The sequence below is a fragment of the Diorhabda sublineata genome, chromosome 5 (genome assembly GCF_026230105.1).
Source record: "Diorhabda sublineata isolate icDioSubl1.1 chromosome 5, icDioSubl1.1, whole genome shotgun sequence".
Classification (NCBI taxonomy): domain Eukaryota; kingdom Metazoa; phylum Arthropoda; class Insecta; order Coleoptera; family Chrysomelidae; genus Diorhabda; species Diorhabda sublineata.
In genome coordinates this window covers 38,226,474-38,254,119 of record NC_079478.1, presented here as the reverse complement: position 1 = coordinate 38,254,119, position 27,646 = coordinate 38,226,474, and the positions used below count along the sequence as shown (strand labels likewise).

Sequence of the window (27,646 nt, the reverse complement as noted above, 5' to 3'; positions counted from 1 at the left end):
CGAGCTGAATTTATCAAAGTGAAACAACTCAATTTTCAACATTTTAGGTTTTGGGGTTTAGTCTTATCACGTTTTTATCTAAAAAACGTCGCGTTTCGATTTTCACATTTCATTTTTGAGCTTGAGACCAAGGCACACTCAATATTTGTCCTTAGGTTCAATTTCGTGAGTTCGAACTGAATTTATCAAAGTGAAACAACTCAATTTTCAACATTTTAGGTTTTGGGGTTTAGTCTTATCACGTTTTTATCTAAAAAACGTCGCGTTTCGATTTTCACATTTCATTTTTGAGCTCAAGACCAAGGTACACTCAATATTTGTCCTTAGGTTCAATTTCGTGAGTTCGAGCTGAATTTATCAAAGTGAAACAACTCAATTTTCAACATTTTAGGTTTTGGGGTTTAGTTTTATCACGTTTTTATCTAAAAAACGTCGCGTTTCGATTTTCACATTTCATTTTTGAGCTCAAGACCAAGGTACACTCAATATTTGTCCTTAGGTTCAATTTCGTGAGTTCGAACTGAATTTATCAAAGTGAAACAACTCAATTTTCAACATTTTAGGTTTTGGGGTTTAGTTTTATCACGTTTTTATCTAAAAAACGTCGCGTTTCGATTTTCACATTTCATTTTTGAGCTCAAGACCAAGGTACACTCAATATTTTACCTTAGGTTCAATTTCGTGAGTTCGAACTGAATTTATCAAAGTGAAACAACTCAATTTTCAACATTTTAGGTTTTTGGGTTTAGTCTTATCACGTTTTTATCTAAAAAACGTCGCGTTTCGATTTTCACATTTCATTTTTGAGCTCAAGACCAAGGCACACTCAATATTTGTCCTTAGGTTGAATTTCGTGAGTTCGAACTGAATTTATCAAAGTGAAACAACTCAATTTTCAACATTTTAGGTTTTTGGGTTTAGTCTTATCACGTTTTTATCTAAAAAACGTCGCGTTTCGATTTTCACATTTCATTTTTGAGCTCAAGACCAAGGCACACTCAATATTTGTCCTTAGGTTGAATTTCGTGAGTTCGAACTGAATTTATCAAAGTGAAACAACTCAATTTTCAACATTTTAGGTTTTTGGGTTTAGTTTTATCACGTTTTTATCTAAAAAACGTCGCGTTTCGATTTTCACATTTCATTTTTGAGCTTGAGACCAAGGTACACTCAATATTTTACCTTAGGTTCAATTTCGTGAGTTCGAACTGAATTTATCAAAGTGAAACAACTCAATTTTCAACATTTTAGGTTTTGGGGTTTAGTTTTATCACGTTTTTATCTAAAAAACGTCGCGTTTCGATTTTGACATCTTGTTGAGCCCTTTTTTTCACGTCCTTTGACGAAATTGATAATAACTTTCATTTTCGACCCATTCATCTGTTTGGTACACCAGATCTTCTGGTCTATTTGAAAAATTCAACGTTCTAGATTTGTATTTTTCGAAATTCGTCGCTTTTCGATGGACAATTTTTGAACGTGACTATTTTAGGGATGCGTCGCATTGATCAGCATGACATGGATAATGTCGGTGACGTTGTTTTCTATTTTGGTGCTGCCCCATAGCGGTTTCTATTTCAATTCAACGGGAATGGTGGCGTGCGAACCCTTTTACAACCGAGCCTCGACGAGAATTTTGGTGGCGTGCGGTTTTTATTTTCCCACCACCATGATTTTGATGTATTGCTACGGCTCCGCTTTTCACGTCAACAAATTGAGATTAAAGAAAACCTCCAGAGGAGACATTCTCACGAATAATCAACTGGAACATGTCACGCCATCAACCCATATTGAAAAAGTAAGTGAAAAACATTTTTAATCATATACATTTTTATTTTCGGTCGATGTTTTACGCGATAATTAATTTTCTTCTCGTAGGTATATTTTAATTATCTGTTGATTAATTTTTTTTTGTGTCGAAGAGAAAAAAATTACGAAAACTGATGATACAATGAAAGGTACGCCGAAGAAAAGCCGAAAAACTCGTTAATCCAAAAATGAAGTTGTTTATTTTGAGTTCGAGTTTCGGGTAAACTAATTTTGGGAAAGTTTCTTTTTAAATTAGGATTTGTGGTCGGAATCATAATGAAAAACTTCGGAGACGACTCTATATTAGAGACGAAATTCATTTAAATTTGTAACAATTAGATAATTTTTAATATATACTTCAATATTGTGATATCGAAAATTGGTAATCCGTAATTACATTTTAAATAAAAAATAAGTTTTTTACTGCAATATTTTTATTATAAAACGTTTCTATACCAAAAAGAAATGATTATTTCATTAAATATTCCAAAAAATTACGTAAAAATGTCAATAAACTCCAACTACCAACTTTCGATTTCGTCCCCCCCCCCGAAATCTTTAAATTTTTCGTCTTAAACGAATCAATTTTATTTTGTTTCACATCTCTTTGAAATCTAAAAGTTTTTTCCATTTTTTACCAACGAAATTATCGATTTTTTTAACAAGAAACGAAAATTTATGGAACCTCAAGCTCTAAATGTATCTCCCTGGTTTCGAGCTAGCGCAACGAGCTGAATAGAATATTTTTCAACCAAAATCCCTCTCCATACTACCAGGAAAACTATTTTTCAATAATGAATTAACTTTGGAATGTAAATAAACAATTAAAACCCTAGTTAACACAAACCAAGTAAACCTAGGGTACACCAACCAATGAGGAAGCTAGCAAACGCCAAAGTCTTCATACTTTGGACCCATATCAATAACGAATTCAACGGATTGTTGAAAAATTAGTTGAAGAAACACTCCAAGTCTAAGAAAATCTAAAAGTTTCATAACAACATCACTTAATAAGTCTCAGAAACAACATTAAACTGGTGGTTGATCTTCCAACAATGAAGAAGACCTGTTCAATCCTGTACGTTTGGCCGTCTTCTTGGATCTTCCTGAGAAGCTAAACTCCTCGGAGGTCTGCCTACAAGGCTGCGTGTATTCGGTCTCTGATTTTCAACCCACTCTACCCATCTGTCTTCTGGTATACTTTACAATGAAGAAGATCTGTTCAATCCTGTACGTTTGGCCGTCTTCTTGGATCTTCCCGAGAAGCTAAACTCCTCGGAGGTCTGCCTACAAGGCTGCGTGTATTCGGTCTCTGATTTTCAACCCACTCTACCCATCTGTCTTCTGGTATACTTTACAATGAAGAAGACCTGTTCAATCCTGTACGTTTGGCCGTCTTCTTGGATCTTCCTGAGAAGCTAAACTCCTCGGAGGTCTGCCTACAAGGCTGCGTGTATTCGGTCTCTGATTTTCAACCCACTCTACCCATCTGTCTTCTGGTATATTTTACAATGAAGAAGACCTGTTCAATCCTGTACGTTTGGCCGTCTTCTTGGATCTTCCTGAGAAGCTAAACTCCTCGGAGGTCTGCCTACAAGGCTGGGTGTATTCGGTCTCTGATTTTCAACCCACTCTACCCATCTGTCTTCTGGTATACTTTACAATGAAGAAGACCTGTTCAATCCTGTACGTTTGGCCGTCTTCTTGGATCTTCCCGAGAAGCTAAACTCCTCGGAGGTCTGCCTACAAGGCTGCGTGTATTCGGTCTCTGATTTTCAACCCACTCTACCCATCTGTCTTCTGGTATACTTTACAATGAAGAAGACCTGTTCAATCCTGTACGTTTGGCCGTCTTCTTGGATCTTCCCGAGAAGCTAAACTCCTCGGAGGTCTGCCTACAAGGCTGCGTGTATTCGGTCTCTGATTTTCAACCCACTCTACCCATCTGTCTTCTGGTATACTTTACAATGAAGAAGACCTGTTCAATCCTGTACGTTTGGCCGTCTTCTTGGATCTTCCCGAGAAGCTAAACTCCTCGGAGGTCTGCCTACAAGGCTGCGTGTATTCGGTCTCTGATTTTCAACCCACTCTACCCATCTGTCTTCTGGTATACTTTACAATGAAGAAGACCTGTTCAATCCTGTACGTTTGGCCGTCTTCTTGGATCTTCCCGAGAAGCTAAACTCCTCGGAGGTCTGCCTACAAGGCTGCGTGTATTCGGTCTCTGATTTTCAACCCACTCTACCCATCTGTCTTCTGGTATTCTCTCTACGTGAAATTGCAGATTTTGCTAATACTTTGGGACGAATCTTCGCGAGGAATCCGCGTATTTTTATGTGGCTGAAAAGTTACCGAATGGGTCTCGTACATATCTAACCAGTAGGGGGTTTCTTCTGATATAAAGCGAAAATCAAACATTAAATCGCTCCAGTATAAAATTTCAACAGAACCATTTTTAACTCCGAACTAACCCTCGAAAAAAAAAACTGATTTGAATATTTATCGCCTCGACATCTCCGGCTATTTATATTGTTGAATTTTGTCTGTTACTTTTTAGCAAAACCTCTTCTTTCTATAGGCCGATATGTTTTCCCGAAAAGTGAATTCAAACCCATCGCTTCCAATTTTTAATTGTAGATTTCCAGTGATTAATTCTTATTTTTAAATAATCTAAACTTTGTCTTGAATCATATCCGTCTCTTACGGAACCATCGTCGGTCGATTGGTCAAACAAGCAACAACTCCCCCATTTCCCCGAGCTAATTCCACCGCGGGGGCATTTTCATTGCACAAATTCGTCATTTTCGTTATTTTTACGAAATTTGCTGTCGAACTTTTACAGAAATCCGATTGTAGTCGTACAGAATCGCGTGCAAAAGTGCTTAAACGATATTTTTCATCGTTTCCTTCTATAGTTGTATTAATATTATCGTCAGCGCTACAAACAAATCGTAATATTTTTAAATATTAAATTATAAATGGCGACGCGTTAATAATGGACGAGGGGGTAAAAAAAATGTCTGGGGGTGAGCCAAAATTATGAATCGAATATTGTTACGGAATTACAAATCGATAGTGCGGATAATTTATAACCGAGTAGAAGTTCTAGTTTCAATTAGAGCATTCATTAGAGGCCTCAGAAATTAGTTTACTTATCGAGATGTATAGGAAATTAAAAGGGATTCGGGTCTCGGCCGATTTACGTTGTTTAAAAGATATAGGGAAAATTCCGAAATAACATTTTTAGTTATTTATTTTTATCGTTTACCGTAAAGTGTTGTTTCCCTGATTGAAGTACTTTTTTGCATAAAGCTTGAGGCTAAGTTGCATTGAATGACCCACCACACACACACACACACACACACACACACACATACGTACATACATACAGAGTGGCTTTTATGTGTAATGCCTAGAGGGTAGTTTCCGTTCCGTTTCTCATTTCGTAGCATCGCCGTAAAGTGTAAACAACAACCCTTGTCACATGAAAAGAACGGGGGGTTAAACTCCAACGTCCTGGATATCCTGTCTATCGAATAAACAAAAGTAATAGAGAAAACAACCGGAAAGGATCTTTCCATAAAAGTAAAACATCATTCTTGGTGAATTTTAGATAATTATTATTATTATCATTTTTTTTTTTTTTGATTAGTTAATGACGCAAGAACGTAGGTTAAGTACGACGGCATCAAGGACAATGGCGGCGATGTCGTTGGGGTTTATCGTTTTGGTAACGCCTTGGACGATACAAGAAGTCGTAGCAGCTTGCACGGGGACCAGAGCTCCCCCTTCACTAGATTTTCTCGCTACGTGGTTAGCGCTAAGTAACAGTTTTTGGAATCCGTTTCTTTACTGGCTTCTGAATAATCATTTCCGAAGGGTTAGCCGAGAAATTTTGTTCAATAAGGTGAGATTAATTGCGATATTTCGAAATCCTAATGCTAGAAACCGTTCAAATCCCCCCATCGAATATTCGGAACAGTAAAAATTCGAAATTTTGAATTTAAAATTTATTTAAAATATTTTCAGATTGGGTTTAGAATGGAAATTATTCGAAATAATTGGAAAAAAATGGGATTTTTATGAAAAATTATAATATTTTAAATTATTTTTGAATTAAAAATTTCGAAAATAAAATACAAAAATGAGATTTAAATGCTGCAAACTGACTTTATTATATTAATTTTTCATAAAAATGCAATTTTTTTCAATTATTTCGAATATTTCCATTCTAAACCCAATTTGAAAATATTTTAAATCATTTTTAAATCAAAATTTCGAAAATAAAATGCAAAAATAGGATTTAAATGTTGTAAACTGACTTTATTATATTAATTTTTCATAAAAATACATTTTTTTTTCAATTATTTCGAATACTTTCCATTCTAAAACCAATTTGAAAATATTTTAAATCATTTTTAAATCAAAATTTCGAAAATAAAATGCAAAAATAGGATTTAAATGTTGTAAACTGACTTTATTATATTAATTTTTCATAAAAATACAATTTTTTTCAATTATTTCGAATATTTCCATTCTAAACCCAATTTGAAAATATTGTAAATTATTTTTAAATACAAAATTTCGAAAATAAAATGCAAAAATAGTATTTAAATGTTGTAAACTGACTTTATTATATTAATTTTTCATAAGAATACAATTTTTTTCGATTATTTCGAATATTTCCATTCTAAACCAAATTTGAAAATATTGTAAATTATTTTTAAATACAAAATTTCGAAAATAAAATGCAAAAATAAGATTTAAATGTTGGAAACTGATTTAATTATAATAATTTTTCATAAAAATACATTTTTTTTCAATTATTTCGAATATTTCCATTCTAAACCCAATTTGAAAATATTGTAAATCATTTTTAAATCAAAATTTCGAAAATAAAATGCAAAAATAGGATTTAAATGTTGGAAACTGATTTAATTATAATAATTTTTCATAAAAATACATTTTTTTTTCAATTATTTCGAATATTTCCATTCTAAACCCAATTTGAAAATATTTTAAATCATTTTTAAATCAAAATTTCGAAAATAAAATGCAAAAATAGGATTTAAATGTTGGAAACTGATTTAATTATAATAATTTTTCATAAAAATACATTTTTTTTTCAATTATTTCGAATATTTCCATTCTAAACCCAATTTGAAAATATTGTAAATTATTTTTAAATACAAAATTTCGAAAATAAAATGCAAAAATAGTATTTAAATGTTGTAAACTGACTTTATTATATTAATTTTTCATAAGAATACAATTTTTTTCAATTATTTCGAATATTTCCATTCTAAACCCAATTTGAAAATATTTTAAATCATTTTTAAATCAAAATTTCGAAAATAAAATGCAAAAATAGGATTTAAATGTTCTGAAATGACTTTATTATATTAATTTTTCATAAAAATACATTTTTTTTTCAATTATTTCGAATACTTTCCATTCTAAAACCAATTTGAAAATATTTTAAATCATTTTTAAATCAAAATTTCGAAAATAAAATGCAAAAATAGGATTTAAATGTTCTGAAATGACTTTATTATATTAATTTTTCATAAAAATACATTTTTTTTTCAATTATTTCGAATACTTTCCATTCTAAAACCAATTTGAAAATATTTTAAATCATTTTTAAATCAAAATTTCGAAAATAAAATGCAAAAATAGGATTTAAATGTTCTGAAATGACTTTATTATATTAATTTTTCATAAAAATACATTTTTTTTTCAATTATTTCGAATACTTTCCATTCTAAAACCAATTTGAAAATATTTTAAATCATTTTTAAATCAAAATTTCGAAAATAAAATGCAAAAATATGATTTAAATGTTCTGAAATGACTTTATTATATTAATTTTTCATAAAAATACATTTTTTTTTCAATTATTTCGAATACTTTCCATTCTAAAACCAATTTGAAAATATTTTAAATCATTTTTAAATCAAAATTTCGAAAATAAAATGCAAAAATAGGATTTAAATGTTCTGAAATGACTTTATTATATTAATTTTTCATAAAAATACATTTTTTTTTTCAATTATTTCGAATACTTTCCATTCTAAAACCAATTTGAAAATATTTTAAATCATTTTTAAATCAAAATTTCGAAAATAAAATGCAAAAATAGGATTTAAATGTTCTGAAATGACTTTATTATATTAATTTTTCATAAGAATACAATTTTTTTCAATTATTTCGAATATTTCCATTCTAAACCCAATTTGAAAATATTTTAAATCATTTTTAAATCAAAATTTCGAAAATAAAATGCAAAAATAGGATTCAAATGTTGGAAACTGACTTTATTATATTAATTTTTCATAAAAATGCAATTTTTTTCAATTATTTCGAATATTTCCATTCTAAACCCAATTTGAAAATATTTTAAATCATTTTTAAATCAAAATTTCGAAAATAAAATGCAAAAATAGGATTTAAATGTTGTAAACTGACTTTATTATATTAATTTTTCATAAGAATACAATTTTTTTCGATTATTTCGAATATTTCCATTCTAAACCAAATTTGAAAATATTGTAAATTATTTTTAAATACAAAATTTCGAAAATAAAATGCAAAAATAAGATTTAAATGTTGGAAACTGATTTAATTATAATAATTTTTCATAAAAATACATTTTTTTTCAATTATTTCGAATATTTCCATTCTAAACCCAATTTGAAAATATTGTAAATCATTTTTAAATCAAAATTTCGAAAATAAAATGCAAAAATAGGATTTAAATGTTGGAAACTGATTTAATTATAATAATTTTTCATAAAAATACATTTTTTTTTCAATTATTTCGAATATTTCCATTCTAAACCCAATTTGAAAATATTTTAAATCATTTTTAAATCAAAATTTCGAAAATAAAATGCAAAAATAGGATTTAAATGTTGGAAACTGATTTAATTATAATAATTTTTCATAAAAATACATTTTTTTTTCAATTATTTCGAATATTTCCATTCTAAACCCAATTTGAAAATATTGTAAATTATTTTTAAATACAAAATTTCGAAAATAAAATGCAAAAATAGTATTTAAATGTTGTAAACTGACTTTATTATATTAATTTTTCATAAGAATACAATTTTTTTCAATTATTTCGAATATTTCCATTCTAAACCCAATTTGAAAATATTTTAAATCATTTTTAAATCAAAATTTCGAAAATAAAATGCAAAAATAGGATTTAAATGTTCTGAAATGACTTTATTATATTAATTTTTCATAAAAATACATTTTTTTTTCAATTATTTCGAATACTTTCCATTCTAAAACCAATTTGAAAATATTTTAAATCATTTTTAAATCAAAATTTCGAAAATAAAATGCAAAAATAGGATTTAAATGTTCTGAAATGACTTTATTATATTAATTTTTCATAAAAATACATTTTTTTTTCAATTATTTCGAATACTTTCCATTCTAAAACCAATTTGAAAATATTTTAAATCATTTTTAAATCAAAATTTCGAAAATAAAATGCAAAAATAGGATTTAAATGTTCTGAAATGACTTTATTATATTAATTTTTCATAAAAATACATTTTTTTTTCAATTATTTCGAATACTTTCCATTCTAAAACCAATTTGAAAATATTTTAAATCATTTTTAAATCAAAATTTCGAAAATAAAATGCAAAAATAGGATTTAAATGTTGTAAACTGACTTTATTATATTAATTTTTCATAAGAATACAATTTTTTTCAATTATTTCGAATATTTCCATTCTAAACCCAATTTGAAAATATTTTAAATCATTTTTAAATCAAAATTTCGAAAATAAAATGCAAAAATAGGATTTAAATGTTCTGAAATGACTTTATTATATTAATTTTTCATAAAAATACATTTATTTCAATTATTTCGAATACTTTCCATTCTAAACCCAATTTGAAAATATTGTAAATCATTTTTAAATCAAAATTTCGAAAATAAAATGCAAAAATAGGATTTAAATGTTCTGAAATGACTTTATTATATTAATTTTTCATAAGAATACAATTTTTTTCAATTATTTCGAATATTTCCATTCTAAACCCAATTTGAAAATATTTTAAATCATTTTTAAATCAAAATTTCGAAAATAAAATGCAAAAATAGGATTTAAATGTTGGAAACTGATTTAATTATAATAATTTTTCATAAAAATACATTTTTTTTTCAATTATTTCGAATACTTTCCATTCTAAAACCAATTTGAAAATATTTTAAATCATTTTTAAATCAAAATTTCGAAAATAAAATGCAAAAATAGGATTTAAATGTTCTGAAATGACTTTATTATATTAATTTTTCATAAAAATACATTTTTTTTTCAATTATTTCGAATACTTTCCATTCTAAAACCAATTTGAAAATATTTTAAATCATTTTTAAATCAAAATTTCGAAAATAAAATGCAAAAATAGGATTTAAATGTTCTGAAATGACTTTATTATATTAATTTTTCATAAGAATACAATTTTTTTCAATTATTTCGAATATTTCCATTCTAAACCCAATTTGAAAATATTTTAAATCATTTTTAAATCAAAATTTCGAAAATAAAATGCAAAAATAGGATTCAAATGTTGGAAACTGACTTTATTATATTAATTTTTCATAAAAATACATTTTTTTTTCAATTATTTCGAATATTTCCATTCTAAAACCAATTTGAAAATATTTTAAATCATTTTTAAATCAAAATTTCGAAAATAAAATGCAAAAATAGGATTTAAATGTTCTGAAATGACTTTATTATATTAATTTTTCATAAAAATACATTTTTTTTCGATTATTTCGAATATTTCCATTCTAAACCAAATTTGAAAATATTGTAAATTATTTTTAAATACAAAATTTCGAAAATAAAATGCAAAAATAAGATTTAAATGTTGGAAACTGATTTAATGATAATAATTTTTCATAAAAATACATTTTTTTTCAATTATTTCGAATATTTCCATTCTAAACCCAATTTGAAAATATTGTAAATTGTTTTTAAATACAAAATTTCGAAAATAAAATGCAAAAACAGGAATTTGAATGTTCTAAACTGACTTTATTATATTAATTTTTCATAAATATATTGTTTTTCCATATTAATTTCAATTTTGATTTTTGATTTAATTTTGATTTTGATTATTTGAAATTTTGATTTAAAAATGATTTAAAATATTTCCAATTTAGGTTTAGAATGAAAATATTCGAAATAATTGAAAAAAAAATTGTATTTTTATGAAAAATTATTATAATTAAATCAGTTTAGAACATTCAAATTCCTGTTTTTGCATTATATTTTCGTAATTTTGGATGAAAAAAATAATTAACAGGATTGAAAAAATGTTTTTTTCTCAAAATCTATATACAGAAACCACTTTCGAACATTCAAGCCCCACTTGTAACTTCATTTTCGAAATTTTTTCTACATCCAAAATCCAACATCGAATTTTTCAATATTTTTCGCAGTTTTCTTGTAAAAATGGTCCGGAATCGAAACAACGGGATTGTTTTCAAAGTTTCCAACATCAACCCCATTGCTGCAGCAACATGGACGGCGTGTCCGGACATACCCAAGGCTGCGATTTCGACGGGCTTTCGGAAAAATATTGGGGCGAAATTTTGGAAAGGACCTTATCTTCTAGTTCCCTCCACGCCCTACAAAGAACTTACGTTCATCCCTGTATGGAAACGTGTAACGGAATTCAAGAAATGAGAGTATTCGATACAACCACCCCCGATTTATGACAATCGGATAAAACTACGCAAACTTTCGATATTACCGTCAGCGAAAGTATGGGTAGTTCTTCCGAAACTGCTATTGTAACCAAATAAATAATTTCGTCGATGTTTATACAAAAATAAAATATATATAATTTTTTTTGTAAATATCGAGAAAATTGTCGAGAAATTATATAAAAATAGGGATCGTTGAAGCATTTAATAAAAAATATTTTCTCCGAAATTTCGTTTTAATTTTTATATTTCAAATAGTAGAAAATCGAAAAAAAAAACTAATTTTATTAGTGCTATTGAAAGTATATAAAAAAAAAATTGCATAAAAAATCATAAATTTTCGTATTTTTATTGTCATCGCTTCCCAGCCGTATATTTCATATCAAGAATTTCGTTTCCAGAATAAATAGAATTCGAAAAATTCATATACGTACAAAAATGTATCATCGTAGATACAGGGTGTTTCAAAATTCATGCGATCGAAATTCAATTTCTATTTTTTTCCCTCTAAATTTAATATTATTTGTTTCATTTCTCCTTTCCCCTGTATACAGGGTGTGAAATGCATGAATGATTACCGGTTTCACCCTTCCACGACAAAACAGAAACGTTAAAAAAAATAATTTACGAAATTTATAAAATATTAAGTTTCTTGTTTATACTTTTTATTTATTTCCAAACACCCCGTATCTCGGAGACTCGTTTTTCGTATCGATAACTCAAATTAAATATCAAAAATTTTCCTTACACGTAATTAATTTTTTTCTCGCGAGTTTTTTACGAATCGAAATTATATTTTCATAAAAAATTATTTTATTTAAGATATATTTAATGAATACTCGTATTGTGGCAATTAAAAAAAATGATTCGAGCTGAAGTTATATGTAAATTAACAACAGCCTTCAATTTAACGAGATGGAATAAAAAAATAGTCAAAACAAACGTGTAATCCAACTATAATTGCAATATAAAACCGGTTCGTTAACAAACTCTCGTAGACTTATCATTTCAGTTGCGAAGAACAGACTTCGAAGACTAGTGGTCAAAATGGTGCGATATTTAGCTCTGTTAATTTTATTTTCCATCAGTGTAGTTAATTCCAAACATTTACGTAAGTATTTAGATATTCCGAATAGTAATTTTTTTCCATTTACAAAAATAATCGGTGTGCGAACAAAAACTTAACACTTCGACTGAAAAATCGAGACACCTCAGACTTTCCGAGAAATACCCGGTGCTTCCACAGGACCGGCTTTACGCTCTATAAGATTCATCAACGAGAAAATTTGTTTTTTTTTTACGTTTTGGCTTCTGCAGATGCCCAAGTTTCGTCGAAACGCTATGTATATAAGTTTCTCTTATAAAATCTGAGAAAATTAATATATTAATTTAGTTCAAATTAGGTGAATCGACATACCGGTCGTAAGTTTTAAAATCAGTGTACAAAAGTCACAAAAATCGATTTTTTTAAATTTTTTTGCAAATACGCTATTTGTATTCATTATAAATATTTTAATTAACTTTCTCTACATCGAAAAATGTCATTAATGATGTATATAGATGGTAATTTATAATTATAACTGTACCAGTTTAAAAATATCAGTTTTATATTTTCCAAAAAACAACGTAACAATCGATAATTATTTATATCTATTTCTAAAACTGATATGAAATAAAGTTCCTCTTAAAGTATTAGATATATAACCTTTCAAAAGTTTTTAATCATGCTCTGATGTAAAAATATTAAATATTCGTCGAAAAAAATTTATTAAGAACTGTTATTTTCGAACTGATACAAATGACGATTCCCACCTCTATACTATTACTATTTCTAACCGCGTGTTGATGTTTTTTAAATTATTTTGTTTACTACAACAACCGGTAAATACATTAAACCTGCACTTTATTTTTCTTATATTCATTTATAACAAACCTTTGTATTCTTCGAAGACCTTCGATTTACATTATAATTTATGGAATGATATTTAGAAGGTTTCTCGCAGTAATTATTTGTTATTGTACTAATGTAAATTATGACAATATACCATTAATTTAAGAATTTATACCATTGCAATTAATCACCAATAATTAAGAACGTGTGATTAAAAATTAATTAACTAGTTAAGATTTTCTATGAAACGATTAAAAAAATTACTATTCTAACCTTATATAGTAATTAGAACGAGGTTCAATTAACGTTTTGTAATTATTTTTTCTTCCAATGAAATATACTCAATTAATAATTAATACCATAAGTCAATTTCTTCGAATAAATTCATGAAAAATCATTAAATATAGTTTATAACTATAATTTTTATAAAAATAATCGTATAAAATATTCATTCTGGTCATCTTTGACATTTGAAGTAAAGTCGACAACGCTGCGTATCTTTAAACGTGTAGACCATAGATAAAATAATGAACATAGAGCGAATGACATTACGCTAAAGTGTTCATAGAACGTTCAGATATTATTTCATTGATTGGTTGATTTCTCAATATGGCGTTATAAAAATTCCATATTACAAATGTTTTTTGTAGCATCGTTTATAAAGCCGTGCAAAAAGTCCGATCCTGAATTTAAAAAGTGCGTTAAGGACAACGCCATAGACGCGCTTCCTTATATTTTAAAAGGTAACGATATTTTTGATTCGATATTATAAACTATAAAATGATGATCGAATTTTAGGTGATAGTATGAGTAGAATACCCAATTACCTCCCGTTTGAAGTACCTCTTGTAGCTACCACGGCTACTCAAGGTCTTGATTTGCAGTTACACGATTTGAAACTTTATGGTATGAACACGACAAAAATCGAGGAAGTCGAGTACGGTCATTTTTTTTAAAAAACCTGCCGCACCTAAAATCTCATTTAAATATTTTTTTTTTTTAGTTTCGATTTGGACAAACAACATATTTACGTTAAAGTTTTCATACCTGATTCGACATCGGAATCTAATTACACGGTTGAAGGGAAATTATTTTCGTTTGTGATAAACGATAAAGGTCCGGCCAAGACGAGGATAGGTATATTTTCCTAATTAACTTAATCCGTTTCATAATTTCAAATTTTAATATTTTCCAGAAAATTTAACGGTGGAATATACCATAGATTATCAATTAGTTACCAAACGAGATGGAAAAAGGTACATCGATATCGATAGTTTGAAAAACAAACTAGATATGCATATCGGGAAAGGATATTATTATTTCGGGAACCTTTTCGGCGGTAACAAGGCATTAAGTTAGTATTTTATACAAAAATAACTATTCGAATATTAAAATGTTATTTCGTAACTAATTAAATGCCATCTCTACTATTTTTACCGAAAGTTTTTACAGTTTCCTGCGACTAGACATAACGTTAGGGTTCATAGCTTTCGCAATCGACCACAAAGATGGCGCACCTATCGGTTGTTTATTTTGTTTATAATCAAAATTAGTATACTTGTTAATACAAATTATTTATTTTAAAAATAGCCGATTTTCAAGAATCACTTTGTATATTTTCTATAACGGTGAACTTTTAGCTGACAACTTCAACCAAGTATTGAACGAAAATTCCAAGGATGTTGATGATATTTCCAAGGATGGAATGAGATCGCTTATCGCCAGTATGGTATCAGGTTTATTCAGCGCCATATTCAAAATTCCTTACGATGAAATTTTTATAGATTAAAAAGAAACAACATAATTAGATATATTTTCGAATAGTTATGAAAATATTATATTTTATTATATTAATAAATGAAGTGAGTATAATTATAAGGATTATTCTAATTTATAACCCAGTTTTCGTTCTTTTTTCATTAATATATTCATGCCTTTTATAGTTTTTGTACCGGAGTGGTATTCAAGGTCAATACAAAATTACAAATTTACTCCAAATGAATTATATCGACATCTATTAAACAACCACCATACTACCAACACTATACTATTTACGACAAGAAGTTTCCTTCCTAACAGAAACTTATATTTACAGTATTCGTTACTAGATGCCAGTAAAGTTGATATTTGTTATTTGCTATATTGCATATGACCGTCATATACATACAATATTGTGTACAAAAAAACACGATCTAATTCGCATATTTACTAGACTTCAAACGAGCTTTACAAGAATTTTTACTACTGGTAATTATTTCGCCATCTATTTAATATCTAACGTACTATCAACACTATCCTATTATCCACAAGAAGTTTTTTTCCTAATAGGAATCATGTATACAAGAATCATAGCTAGATATTTATTATACTCTATTATTGATATACGATATATTTAAAATTACAGAAAAGACAATATAATTCGTATATTTACCACACTTCAAGCATGTTCTAAATAAGCTTCAACTACCGGTAATTGTTTCGCCATCTATCATACAACTAACGTACTATCAACATACATTCTATTATCCACAAGAAGTTTCCTTCCTAACAGAAACTAATATTTACAAGACTTATGACTAGATGTCAGTAAAGTTGATATTTATTTTTCTGTAATTATGCACATGGTCGTGCTATATAAAATGGCTGAAGGTATCAATTTCGTAATAATAGGCAGTTTTGACGAAGTTTGATGTAGAAAATTATACCTACTACATTAAAAAATCTCAATATCCTATTACTATAATAAATTTGAGGTTATAAACTCCCTATTAGTTAAAATCTTGATAAATAAAAATTATATACAAGGGAAAGAAAAATTACAAGAACTAAATATTTAAATAAGGGAGAGTTAATCGAATATTAATTCGTTTAATATATTTAGATTCATCAATATTGACACGTTTCACGCAAAACCTAAATTAGAAGTAAAAAAAATGATACCGTACGCTGAATATATAAAAATCAATAACACCCAACACTCTATCTCTTTTCCCATCCGGCTAGTGTCAAACGGAGCACTAGAGGGCTCTAAAAATCGTATTTTGCTTCTCGTGAAATTAACAATTTTCCTAATAAAACAACCCCGCCCGAAGAAAATGTGAATAATTATTAAAATCGAGTTAATAAGATTGATTAGGTTGTGAATTTGTATACGGGTTTAATAAAGTGTCGTTTAGTGTTGGTTTTAGTGTATCGATTGTATGTTAAGAGTGAGTTGCTTATTTTTTATAATATATTTACGTGTAAAACTATATATTCGAAATATTATTGCATTAATTATGTAGATAACAATATGGAAAATAAATTTAAACATAGTAATCGTCAAGATACGTTTTATATCAAGAAAGCAGTTGCAAAATATTTCCAATCGATATCAGGAAGACACGTACCTGTTGTAAACAATCGGAGAAAAATATGATATTGAAAAAAATAGTTTTCCAATACCCACAAAATGAAAAAAAGCTAAATACTCACCTGCTTTTTGTTTTTATTGTTAATTGGAATAAAAGAAGGTCAAGGTTGTTACAAAATTTCAAGAAAAACGATCGTTACCTATATTATCATATTTTAAAACCGCAAAAATCTGAATTATTTCCCAAAAAGCAATACTTCATAACAGAAATTTCTGTTTCAGATGCATTTCTAGGCACCATGCTACCTCACATTGACTGTGGATAAAATATTTTTAGGTAAATATCAAAATCTACCAATTTTTTCCTACTTTTTCATTCCATAATTCGTATATTTTCCAGGACTTGATGACAAATAACTTCTATAACCTACGAAACTTCATATTGGGTAAGTGAGAATATTTTCTCTTCTCTATAAATCCCTCATTATGTTTGAAATTGCAAAGTTACTATAAATCAAACGCATCCAACGTGATTATAAAAAAGTTTGCGTAACAATCTACCTGACTATCATGCAAATCGTTTATACCTAACCTAACCTAACCGAAGTTTATCACAACAATCTTCCAGACTACACGTCAACGCGTCATTTTGGTTTATAAAAAGTTTCATTGAAAAATTATTCAGTGAAATATCCTAATTAGTTATTGAAAATTCATTTCCAGTCGTCTATATATTGGAAAAGTACCGTTTAATCCGAAGTACATTTTTTTTATTATAGTAATTTAATTATTCTTGAGGGAACGCCCCGTTGTTTACATGTTTCCAGATCTCGTTTGTATGTATTACGAATGCCCCCGTATAACCTCATCGTAAACACACATTTCAAATTTTATATTATGTATACACATTCACAAATCCAAAAATAATCCAAACTACGTTGAAATGAAATTGAACAGAAAATATATTAAAAAAAAATAACAACACGCTCCCGCTGCGAAAGCACACATGCGTATTTATGAATAATTATTTTAAGAAATAAAAAGTTCGGTCTTAATCCCAGTCGATAAGTTACGACTTACGCGCCTAACAGATGGACGTGTTTTAATCATTTAAGAAACACTTTTTTTGTACCCTAAAACATTTATAAATTCATTTATTCAATTTCAACAATAATTAGAATATAAATTTCGATATTTATTTAACTTCTTGTACACATTATGAAAAATGCTTGTTTAATTATTCTACTATATATTTTAGATTTTGTATTACTTCTATGCGTATTTTTAAAATAAGTTTTATCTTGACAACAATTACTTTTCTTTTGTGAATAATTTACGTAAAATACTTTTGACTATCCCTGTACTGATCTTAAGAAAACATTCTCGTTAAATAAAATTCGTCAATTCTGGAACAGTATGTCGTTGATAAAGTTCTCTTGGTGAAACGTTGGTGCCGAGAGCATCCCATCATCATCGCGGCATTTCAGATGTTAGTTTAAATAGTACACACGCCATGTTGTTTTTTGTGTTCTAATTAAATAAAAATGTCAGTTCAGTGACTCTTTTATGAAAAAATTAAGTGATTTCGTTCAGACGATTATTCAATAAGTGAAAACAAAGTGTCTTCAAGTGAAAACATTTGGTAAAATTAATTTGGAGGGATTTTTGAAGTAACAGAAGCCATTTTGATATTTGATAGACAAAAATAACAATGCGTATAGATAATTTTTTTTAAATACAAATCGAATTTAAGTTATTCACTATCTAATCACTTTCGATTTTTAAATATGTTTGCTTTGATTTTTAATACAAGATGTTGTGTTGGAAATTAGCGGGATCGGGATGATTTACACGAAAACGATTCAATAAAATCTTTTCGTAGGTAGAATATAAAATAAATTTCTCATATAAACTGTTAATTATAAATAATTGATTCATTAATTAACAAAAAACGATCCAAAAAACTTGTTTTTCGGTATTTTCAAGTAACGAGTCAAATCTTTATAAACTTACAGGGTGAGCTAAATTTTAATTTTGAAAAAAAAAAAAAATTATTATCAGTTGATAATCATTTGTAATTTTGATGGATCAGTGAGTGATACTTTTTGTTAAATTTATTATTTGAAAAACTTAAGGAACGTCAAAAATTATAGGTTTTAAATATTCACCTATTCTTTTTATCATTAAATGAATGTCCAAAACCAATTCGTTCAACTACGAATCAAACAATTAACTATTGAGGGCATAGTGATGCAGGCCCGCATGCTATTTTAATATCATTTCAATTGCCTAAAATGAACTACATAGTCATGGGCGTGTTTGTAAATAGGTCAATGATCCTTAAATTTATAAGCGCAATAAAAATTATTTTTCTTATTTAATCGGAACTAATTTGAGTTGATAAGATACACCTGATTACATAGATTAAATAGTAACGTGTTCCTGTTTAATTTAAAAAATTCTAATATTTACTTTTACGACATAGAATTCCATTATACTTTATAATTTCAACTGCTTCTTTTATTTTTTTTCTCCGTCGAATCAACAAACCTCAAAAACTTGCTCGTTTCAACATAAGCACGAATCTTTCCATTGTTTTCTAAACAGCTCTTTTTATTATTTTGTATTTTGGTTACAAAATTCCGTAACGCCATTAATAGTTGGATGAATCACTTATCCGCTTCTTTTTGCACTGTTTTCATCTTCTTTTTTTGAGATATTTTCGTTTACCTGTCATTCTGCCAAAATAAAACTACCGAGGATGACTCACTGAAGAGTTGCGGTTGAAAATTTGATCTATTTTACCATTAGGTTAAAGTTCAGCTAATTTAAACTTTTCTGTTTTAAATATTTTTTCATTTAAAAATCTCTCCCAATTAAAATTAGGACATTTAGATTTACGAACTCTCAACGGGGGGTTGAATATTTGAACTCTTAACGCTGTTTTTTGTGTATAATAAATTTATTATAAAAATGGTTGTATATCGTAAGGGCGGTTTGCCCTAATAAACATTATAACCATGCTAGCGGTACTGCTGTGTTGTATAATGAAGCTGGTGGAGATTTCATCGGGAAAATCGCCCGTAAATGTAACACCAACTGGGAAAAGAAGAAAACGTTTCATACGAAAAAGAAAAGGTGAGATTATATTCGACTTGACCAATAACTACATTCATAAAATAATTATTATCTCGAAACATATGTATATTAGCTTAAAAAGTGAATCATATCAAATTATTTCGTCTAGAGATTAAGATCAATGCAAAAAATACGTGCGGGGTTACTAATAGATAGGCAACGCGGAATACAGAAGCTTCTCGAGCACGTGTTAGTCACTTCTCCCAACCTACAATTAGACGTGGTGAAATATAGCTCGATGTTGCCACGATTACATACATTTCGCTTATGTCGGAAAAAAGTACAATAGGAATTGACATTTTGAATACTCTTTTCATACCGTGATTTTCATTTTGAATTAGTCCGTCTGTCTGTAGCAATGATATATCTTCACGGGAAGCATGTAGCGATATCGGGATTTTTGCATTAAATGTAGATGGATCGAAACGAAAAAAAAATTTGGGTATTATTAGGAAAAATTGATTAAATTAACCAAAATATGATCTCAAATGACATGAATCGACGTCAATAGACCTTATAAGACATTTATTAACATCAAATGACAATAAACGTGAATTAGGTAATTTTTCATTTCATAACTCATTTGTTATTATCAATAAGTCGAAAAACATCTACTACTGTTTTCATATAAACTATATCTTACAGATATTGCAAAAAGAAAATTTAGTTAATTTATTGTTTAAAAATCTCTCTAATAACGAAGAAAATCTGACAACTCCGCTTTCTGTAATTCGTATAGACCAGACGAGCGTCAGTCTCAAACTAGTGTACGGCGTTAGTGGAATTCGGATTTACGCGTTTTGTTGTGTGAAATTATCATCTGTTCGATAAAATTAAAGTTAATCTAATGATCAATTGTTATATTCGTCTAAAAAATGTGACGAACGCTATTAAAATGTGAATGAATTAATTGACGTGAATTGTTTTCACTCTATTCAAGTGGAAGTGATCTTTTTTATTACTATGGATTATTGGAATAATATTTATTGAAAGGTTAACATTTTTTATCTATAGCAGGGAGGTCAATTACTAAAAGGAATGGATAATATAAATTAATTCCTCATTATTCGATAAGTTGTTGATTATGGCATTACGTAGGTTGTATATTGTTACAGATATTATCTAAAGGAAGTCTTATTATTCGCAAACTCGCATTTTATTAATTATAATATATAAAGATTGTTATTCTGATATTATTTCTGCTCAACAAAACTAGCTAATTATTTATAATTCTTCATTAATTCAAGATAACATCAAAAAAAGTATATTTAGTAATTTTTTTTATGATTATTATTTTATTTTTAGTTTTAATTATAAAAAAAACTTACCGGCATTTCGAACTTCGATAGTAGTAGATCTTTTTTTATCTTTATAAAGAGTTTTTTAATATTTCGCTGTATGATTAAGATATTTCTTTATAGAGATCTTAATTACAAATCAGCTGTTAAATTTTCTGCACATTCGTAAATTTTTAATTTGATGTACAAATATAATGAATAAAAAAAGTTGCTTAGGTTAGTTGGGAAAATAGTGAAAGAAGATATATTCTTTTTTCATCAAAACAAGGGTGGATGACTAGGGTGAAAACCCTCAGAGAATTTAATACTCATTCTCTGAAGTGCCAGGGGAAAGTTTTGGCGAACCCCAATATTTTATTGGACTGTAGAATCTTCGAGACTATAACCGGTATAAATGATGTACGTATAGGTTTATTTTCGAAGAAATCATTCATATTTTCAATAAAAATCATTACGTAGGTATGTTATTGATTTCAAAAGCATTATATGAATAAATAATAAGCGAGTACCATTTTTGGAATATACATACACGTATAGAGACCTGATTTTTCAATTTAACGATGTGTTACATTATTAGATACAGCGTCAACTTAATATCAACAACTCACGTTTCTGTTGAAATAGGCTGCATCCTTATTAACCTTCAAGTGAAGGTTGTTAGTTGCTGTTACCATTACTTGCCAAATGTTCAAAGTATTATTTATACGGTTCGTCGTAAACCATATTTTATTTAATTAAAACAAAAATATTCTATTAAATATTGTAAATATTTATTATTTGAAATGGAATTTCCCGAATTTTGAACCAAACTACGTGTTTACCATTATAAAATTCATTACAGTTTTCTGTAATTTGAGCAGGTTAGCGATATACATTAATGACCTTCATCAATTAAAAAAAAAACCGTTGGGATATTTCGTCCGCTACATTGCTAGATTAATGATGGTATAATAAACAATTTGGATTGATGAACATTCATGTGGGTTGGAAACTGCCCACACCACATACCAAATTTGTTAGTAGCAATATTTTTTTTTTATTTCCAAATGGTAAACTGGTTGTTTCAACATTATATCAATACGTAACCAGCAGTTACATCAAAATGACAGTATTCAGATTATAGTAAAATAGGCGAGAACTATAAGAAGATAAACAGATCATATCAAAAGTATAAACTATAACAAAGTATGAAAATCTAGACAAATAAAAACAAATATTTATAATTCAATATAGAATTGTTGACCTCGCAATTTATTTTCGATCTGAAACTTGCAATAACATTCGTGTGACAACAATGTCAAACTATATGACAGCAATGTCAGTTTTGACATATTCACATCTGTTCAAGTAGCAGCCCTCGTATATAGAAATCGTGACCTACTGATTTTTGTGACCATATCTCAAAACTTAAACGATAAAATTTATGATATACATTCTTTATATGGTAAAAAGTTTAACAATCTATTTAAAATTATTGAATTCACGTTAATAATTTGAAAATGTTTTTATTGAAATAACTTTCAACCAAGCTCAATTTGTATCACATTCGCTGCTCAAATTAAAAGATTCGAATTCCCGCGTTGAATTGATTGGCCAGAAGGACAATATGGCCGATAGTGGGAAAGGCCTCTTATTGGCTATCCGGCTTTGCAAGAACACACCTTAGTTTTTACATCATGTGACGAATATGTACCATATTAACTGCATTTATATATAGGGTGTTATAATCAAAATACATAACTTTGAGCTATTTTTAAATATTGTTTTTTGTTTTTCAAACCATCTTTATTATCATCCCACATATAGATTATGCGTAATATTTTATTGTTGTGGTTGCAAATTTACAAAATTTATTCTAATTTATACAAGTATCAAGGTTAATGATATTTTTAAATATTATTAATGAAGTATTATCTTTTGATTTTTAAAATGGAAGTCATTCAACTATAAAGAAAAGTTGCATATGCTTATATTTGATGAATCTTTGTAATTGTAATTTGAAAAATGCGGGGATTCGTAAAAAAACTTGAATTAGATCATTTCATTTGCCAACTCAACGAAATAGATATAAAATACCTAATTTATGGTACGTTTTTATGTAGAAACAACTTTTTGGCATCTTTCTTAAATCATATTTCATTCTATTTTTTACGACTTTAAACCCGATACAAAATGGTAGTACAAATTTTTATTTCAACAGTAACCGTTACTTATACTGTTTCACCCAAAATATAACTCATAGATTTGACTACAAATTATCCCATCTACCATAATGTTGTTTAGATATTTGATAAAATTGAACCGTTTCATACGGTTTTATTAACGAATTTCACTCATTCGACCTTGAAAAAGTGCCTCTTCGGTCTTCGCTCTAGAAGATGCTGCTATTGACTAAATTTCGACGACATAACCTCAAAAAATTGTTGGGTTTAACCGTAGCAGGTACTGACACTTGATTGACAAGTGATGCGTCCTCTAGTGATTTATATCTAAATAAGTAGACTAATATCTTCACGCAATGAATATTGTTGTATTTAGGTTATGTTAAAAACTCGATTTTTTGTGGGTGTATGGTATGTAGTGAAAACATAAACGATTTATATAATGTTATTAAAAATTTTGTGATTATCTCCCAATTAATGTTATTATTAATCTGAAACACGGATGTTTTGTATGAAATGTCTTTCAATTACTTTTTTCTATATAAAGTAAATAATTATGTAAAAAGGGGAAAGTCAATAGATATATATACCGATTTCTTCACGATCGTAATCGAAGAGATTATGAAAACAAATCGTTTTCGTATTCGTCAACACACAATAAACTAGAAAGTATCAATATAAGCGAGCCAACCATTAATAGTTGAGGTTTCAAATATGAATGTGATTCGAATAACTTATATAAAATTATACAGGGAACGAGAAAAATATTGATCATCAGAAATTGTAATAAATTCGTATACGGCGTTATTTTGACTTTATGAAAGTTGTATAAAAAATTTCTCACGTTTATATAATTTATTCGAGTCAAAGATCACAAAAATCAGTAGGTCGCGATTTCTATATACGAGGGCTGCTACATAAATTGATGTGAATATGTCAAAATTGACATTGCTGTCATAAAGTTTGACATTTTCGATGAAACGAAAATTGATTTTTTGGTACTTTATTGTTGTTGCTTTGCTCCCGAGGGTCGTTAAGCACCTATATCTTTTGATAAGCCCGTCGTGCTTCGCTTGACATTACCCAAGGTCGATGACCTTTGAAAACCTGATCAGGCGCTTTTGCTTTAACCTTTCTGACGTCGTTGTTGACTGTATTATTTAGTTTATTTGATTAAGAGTCACTCACGGACGAATGGACCATAATAAAAATATTTACAAACTAAATAGAAAATCTCATATCAATATAACCATTTTCCAAAATCAAATTTCAAAGTATTTATTCCTATAATGGGTCATCAACCGCACTTAAAACACGAGCCCTTTGTTAGCTTGCATATCATTCGCGTTATTTATAGAATACGACAGTCTTAAATAAAGCAGGGTTAAATTTTAAACAGATGTGCAGCAGATAAATTGATTTTATATACGAGGTCCTACTATTACATAAATTTACGGGACATTCTGTACAGTGATCCCTTCTCAAGGATAGATAGAAAACTGAAAAATATTTGAGGTTTGTTCGGTAAAAAATTTTCGTAACCTTTTTTTGAAACACCCTGTGTGGGTATATATACATTTACGGAAATGAAATTTGAAATTGTTGAAACTAACTAATCAGATATTAAACGCCTACAGATGCAACATTGAAATTCATTACGTAAAAAGTAGACGCTAGAAAATAAATCAAAAATATCTTGACACATCTGAAATACTCGGTATATACAGAGTGGACTATGTTAGTTTTATCATGTTAAATCGATGGTTTTTCATTTGTTATTGAAAATTTATTTGGATTTAAACTAGTTAGTGGTACCTAAATAAATCTAACGATGAAATTTACGTAGAAACACGAATTTTCCCGAAAGAATCGAGATCAATTCTAATGCTATATTTGAACATAACCCAACTTTTTTGTGAAACATTACGTAAAACATAAAGACAATTTTAAATATAATACGTAATGCTGTAATCAATAATTTTTTCAATCAATATATGGGTAAATTGATAATAGTGGTGATAGAAAATGTAAAATTTGTGACTAACCTTAAAGTGTTGTGAGTAGTTTTAACTGTACCCTATATATAGACTAATACCAAGTAGCGGGAATGTTTTATAAAATGCGTCGTCCTAGAGGGGTCCAACATTTCCCATTTCATCTAGTAACAGACAATTTTAGACGAAACGTCGTTTTTAAAGGTACGTAAACGTCAAAAATTTCTACGAGGAGATGTCAACAGTTTTTTTATAATTCGATATGGAATTTCAAATAATGTAGTTAATTCATAAGTAATTATTATTCAAAACAATCGTTGTTATGATTTCTCCTCGTATAATATGATTCACGACGCATCGCATGTTCTGTATTAATGTGGTCTGATTACTAAAAGTTGTGACTAATAAACCAACTATAAGTACGTTAACAAGATTCCAGTTTCAATTATTTTTTTATGTGTTTCGTATTTATGTAATAAACTGCCATCCTCAGACATTTGTTTATAGGAAAAAAATAGATTTTATCCAACCCACATGTACGGGGGTCGTTTGAAAATAATTATTACATACTACGAGCAGTCAGAAATACTTTATTGAATAAAAAAAATAGAAGGTATGTTTGAAGGTCATTAATTCTTCTTCTAAATCGTTCTCAGATAGTCGTTTGTCGAAAAAAAATCGATCTTATAGAACCCACATGTACGGGGGTCGTTTGAGAATAATTATTACATACTAAGAGCAGTCAGAAATACTTTATTGAATAAAAAAAATAGAAGGTATGTTTGAAGGTCATTAATTCTTCTTCTAAATCATTCTCAGATAGTCGTCTATCGAAAAAAAATCGATCTTATAGCATCCACATGTACGGGGGTCGTTTGAAAATAATTATTACATACTACGAGCAGTCAGAAATACTTTATTGAATAAAAAAAATAGAAGGTATGTTTGAAGGTCATTAATTCTTCTTCTAAATCGTTCTCAGATAGTCGTTTATCGAAAAAAAATCGATCTTATAGAACCCACATGTACGGGGGTCGTTTGAGAATAATTATTACATACTAAGAGCAGTTAGAAATACTTTATTGAATAAAAAAAATAGAAGGTATGTTTGAAGGTCATTAATTCTTGTTCTAAATCATTCTCAGATAGTCGTCTATCGAAAAAAAATCGATCTTATAGAACCCACATGTACGGGGGTCGTTTGAGAATAATTATTACATACTAAGAGCAGTCAGAAATACTTTATTGAATAAAAAAAATAGAAGGTATGTTTGAAGGTCATTAATTCTTCTTCTAAATCGTTCTCAGATAGTCGTTTATCGAAAAAAAAATCGATCTTATAGAACCCACATGTACGGGGGTCGTTTGAAAATAATTATTACATACTAAGAGCAGTCAGAAATACATTATTGAATAAAAAAAATAGAAGGTATGTTTGAAGGTCATTAATTCTTCTTCTAAATCGTTCTCAGATAGTCGTTTATCGAAAAAAAAATCGATCTTATAGAACCCACATGTACGGGGGTCGTTTGAAAATAATTATTACATACTAAGAGCAGTCAGAAATACATTATTGAATAAAAAAAATAGAAGGTATGTTTAAAGGTCATTAATTCTTCTTCTAAATCGTTCTCATATAGTCGTTTATCGAAAAAAAATCGATTTTATAGAACCCACATGTACGGGGGTCGTTTGAAAATAATTATTACATACTACGAGCAGTCAGAAATACTTTATTGAATAAAAAAAATAGAAGGTATATTTGAAGGTCATTAATTCATTCTTAGATAGTCGTCTAGCTGGGAATATGGTTTCTAAGAGTGTTTAAAGACTCATAAATCGATTTCGTTTAATCAAAATAATCAAAATCCTCCTGGATTTTACGCTTTCTACTGATTCCTGTAGCTACTAGTTTCATTCGGTAAATTGTTCACTTTTCAGACCGGTTTTCGTGTTATGGCGCCTCTTCAACACGACATATACATCTTGTTTAAGCTCTTAAGTAGAAGAAGTACAGATATGGCGTGTAAAAATTAATAAAATCAGCTTAGAATGAAGATATCACGGTCTGGTTGTTTCTCATGAATGGATATCCTCTTATCGACGATTTTTTGCTTATAAATTAGCGGTTGTGTAGTCAGTACCTTCTTTAATTACTTTTGCGTGTTCAATTTAATGTATGGAATTTCTAACAGCTTCGTAAGTGGAACTAACAAAGCATAGTTTTAAGGAAATATTTTACACATAATAATCTTTA

At 28.4% G+C, this 27,646-nt stretch overlaps 3 protein-coding genes across 11 annotated transcripts in view; all 3 read left to right on the top strand.

Annotated features, from left to right (window-relative positions):
• LOC130444392 (trace amine-associated receptor 1) overlaps positions 1-11,783 on the top strand; it is a 76,914-nt gene extending 65,131 nt beyond the window's left edge. For all 4 annotated transcript variants that reach the window (XM_056779496.1, XM_056779495.1, XM_056779494.1 and 1 more), the window contains 3 exons: positions 1,493-1,798; positions 5,462-5,716; positions 11,288-11,783. In XM_056779496.1, coding sequence (XP_056635474.1) covers positions 1,493-1,798; positions 5,462-5,716; positions 11,288-11,566 — 840 coding nt within the window. In that variant the 3' untranslated portion in view covers positions 11,567-11,783. The remainder of the gene's footprint in view (positions 1-1,492; positions 1,799-5,461; positions 5,717-11,287) is intronic.
• A 753-nt stretch (positions 11,784-12,536) lies between these two features.
• LOC130443918 (protein takeout-like) lies at positions 12,537-15,323 on the top strand. Its single transcript, XM_056778815.1, has 6 exons — positions 12,537-12,665; positions 14,096-14,188; positions 14,244-14,382; positions 14,449-14,582; positions 14,641-14,799; positions 15,086-15,323. Exons 1-6 carry the CDS (start codon positions 12,602-12,604, stop codon positions 15,232-15,234), a joined length of 738 nt encoding a protein of 245 aa, XP_056634793.1. The 5' UTR covers positions 12,537-12,601; the 3' UTR covers positions 15,235-15,323.
• A 1,123-nt stretch (positions 15,324-16,446) lies between these two features.
• The window catches only part of LOC130443776 (uncharacterized), a 31,552-nt gene continuing 20,352 nt past the window's right edge, over positions 16,447-27,646 (top strand). Inside the window, exons 1-3 of one of the 6 annotated variants that reach the window (XM_056778596.1) lie at positions 16,447-16,654; positions 17,080-17,134; positions 17,198-17,243. In XM_056778596.1, the coding sequence (XP_056634574.1) occupies positions 17,204-17,243 (40 nt within the window). In that variant the 5' untranslated portion in view covers positions 16,447-16,654; positions 17,080-17,134; positions 17,198-17,203. Of the gene's footprint in view, positions 16,655-17,079; positions 17,135-17,197; positions 17,244-18,274; positions 18,468-19,683; positions 19,936-20,677; positions 20,929-25,408; positions 25,594-27,646 lie in introns of those variants that run through there. The other 5 variants (XM_056778593.1, XM_056778594.1, XM_056778597.1 and 2 more) reach the window with 5 other exon arrangements.

Excerpts from the sequence above, each read along its gene's own strand:
- LOC130443918 (XM_056778815.1), top strand. The coding sequence starts at position 12,602 with ATGGTGCGATATTTAGCTCTGTTAATTTTATTTTCCATCAGTGTAGTT. Across the intron at positions 14,189-14,243 it reads GCTTCCTTATATTTTAAAAG|GTGATAGTATGAGTAGAATA; the intron begins GTAACGATATTT and ends ATCGAATTTTAG. Across the intron at positions 14,800-15,085 it reads CGGCGGTAACAAGGCATTAA|CTGACAACTTCAACCAAGTA; the intron begins GTTAGTATTTTA and ends GTGAACTTTTAG.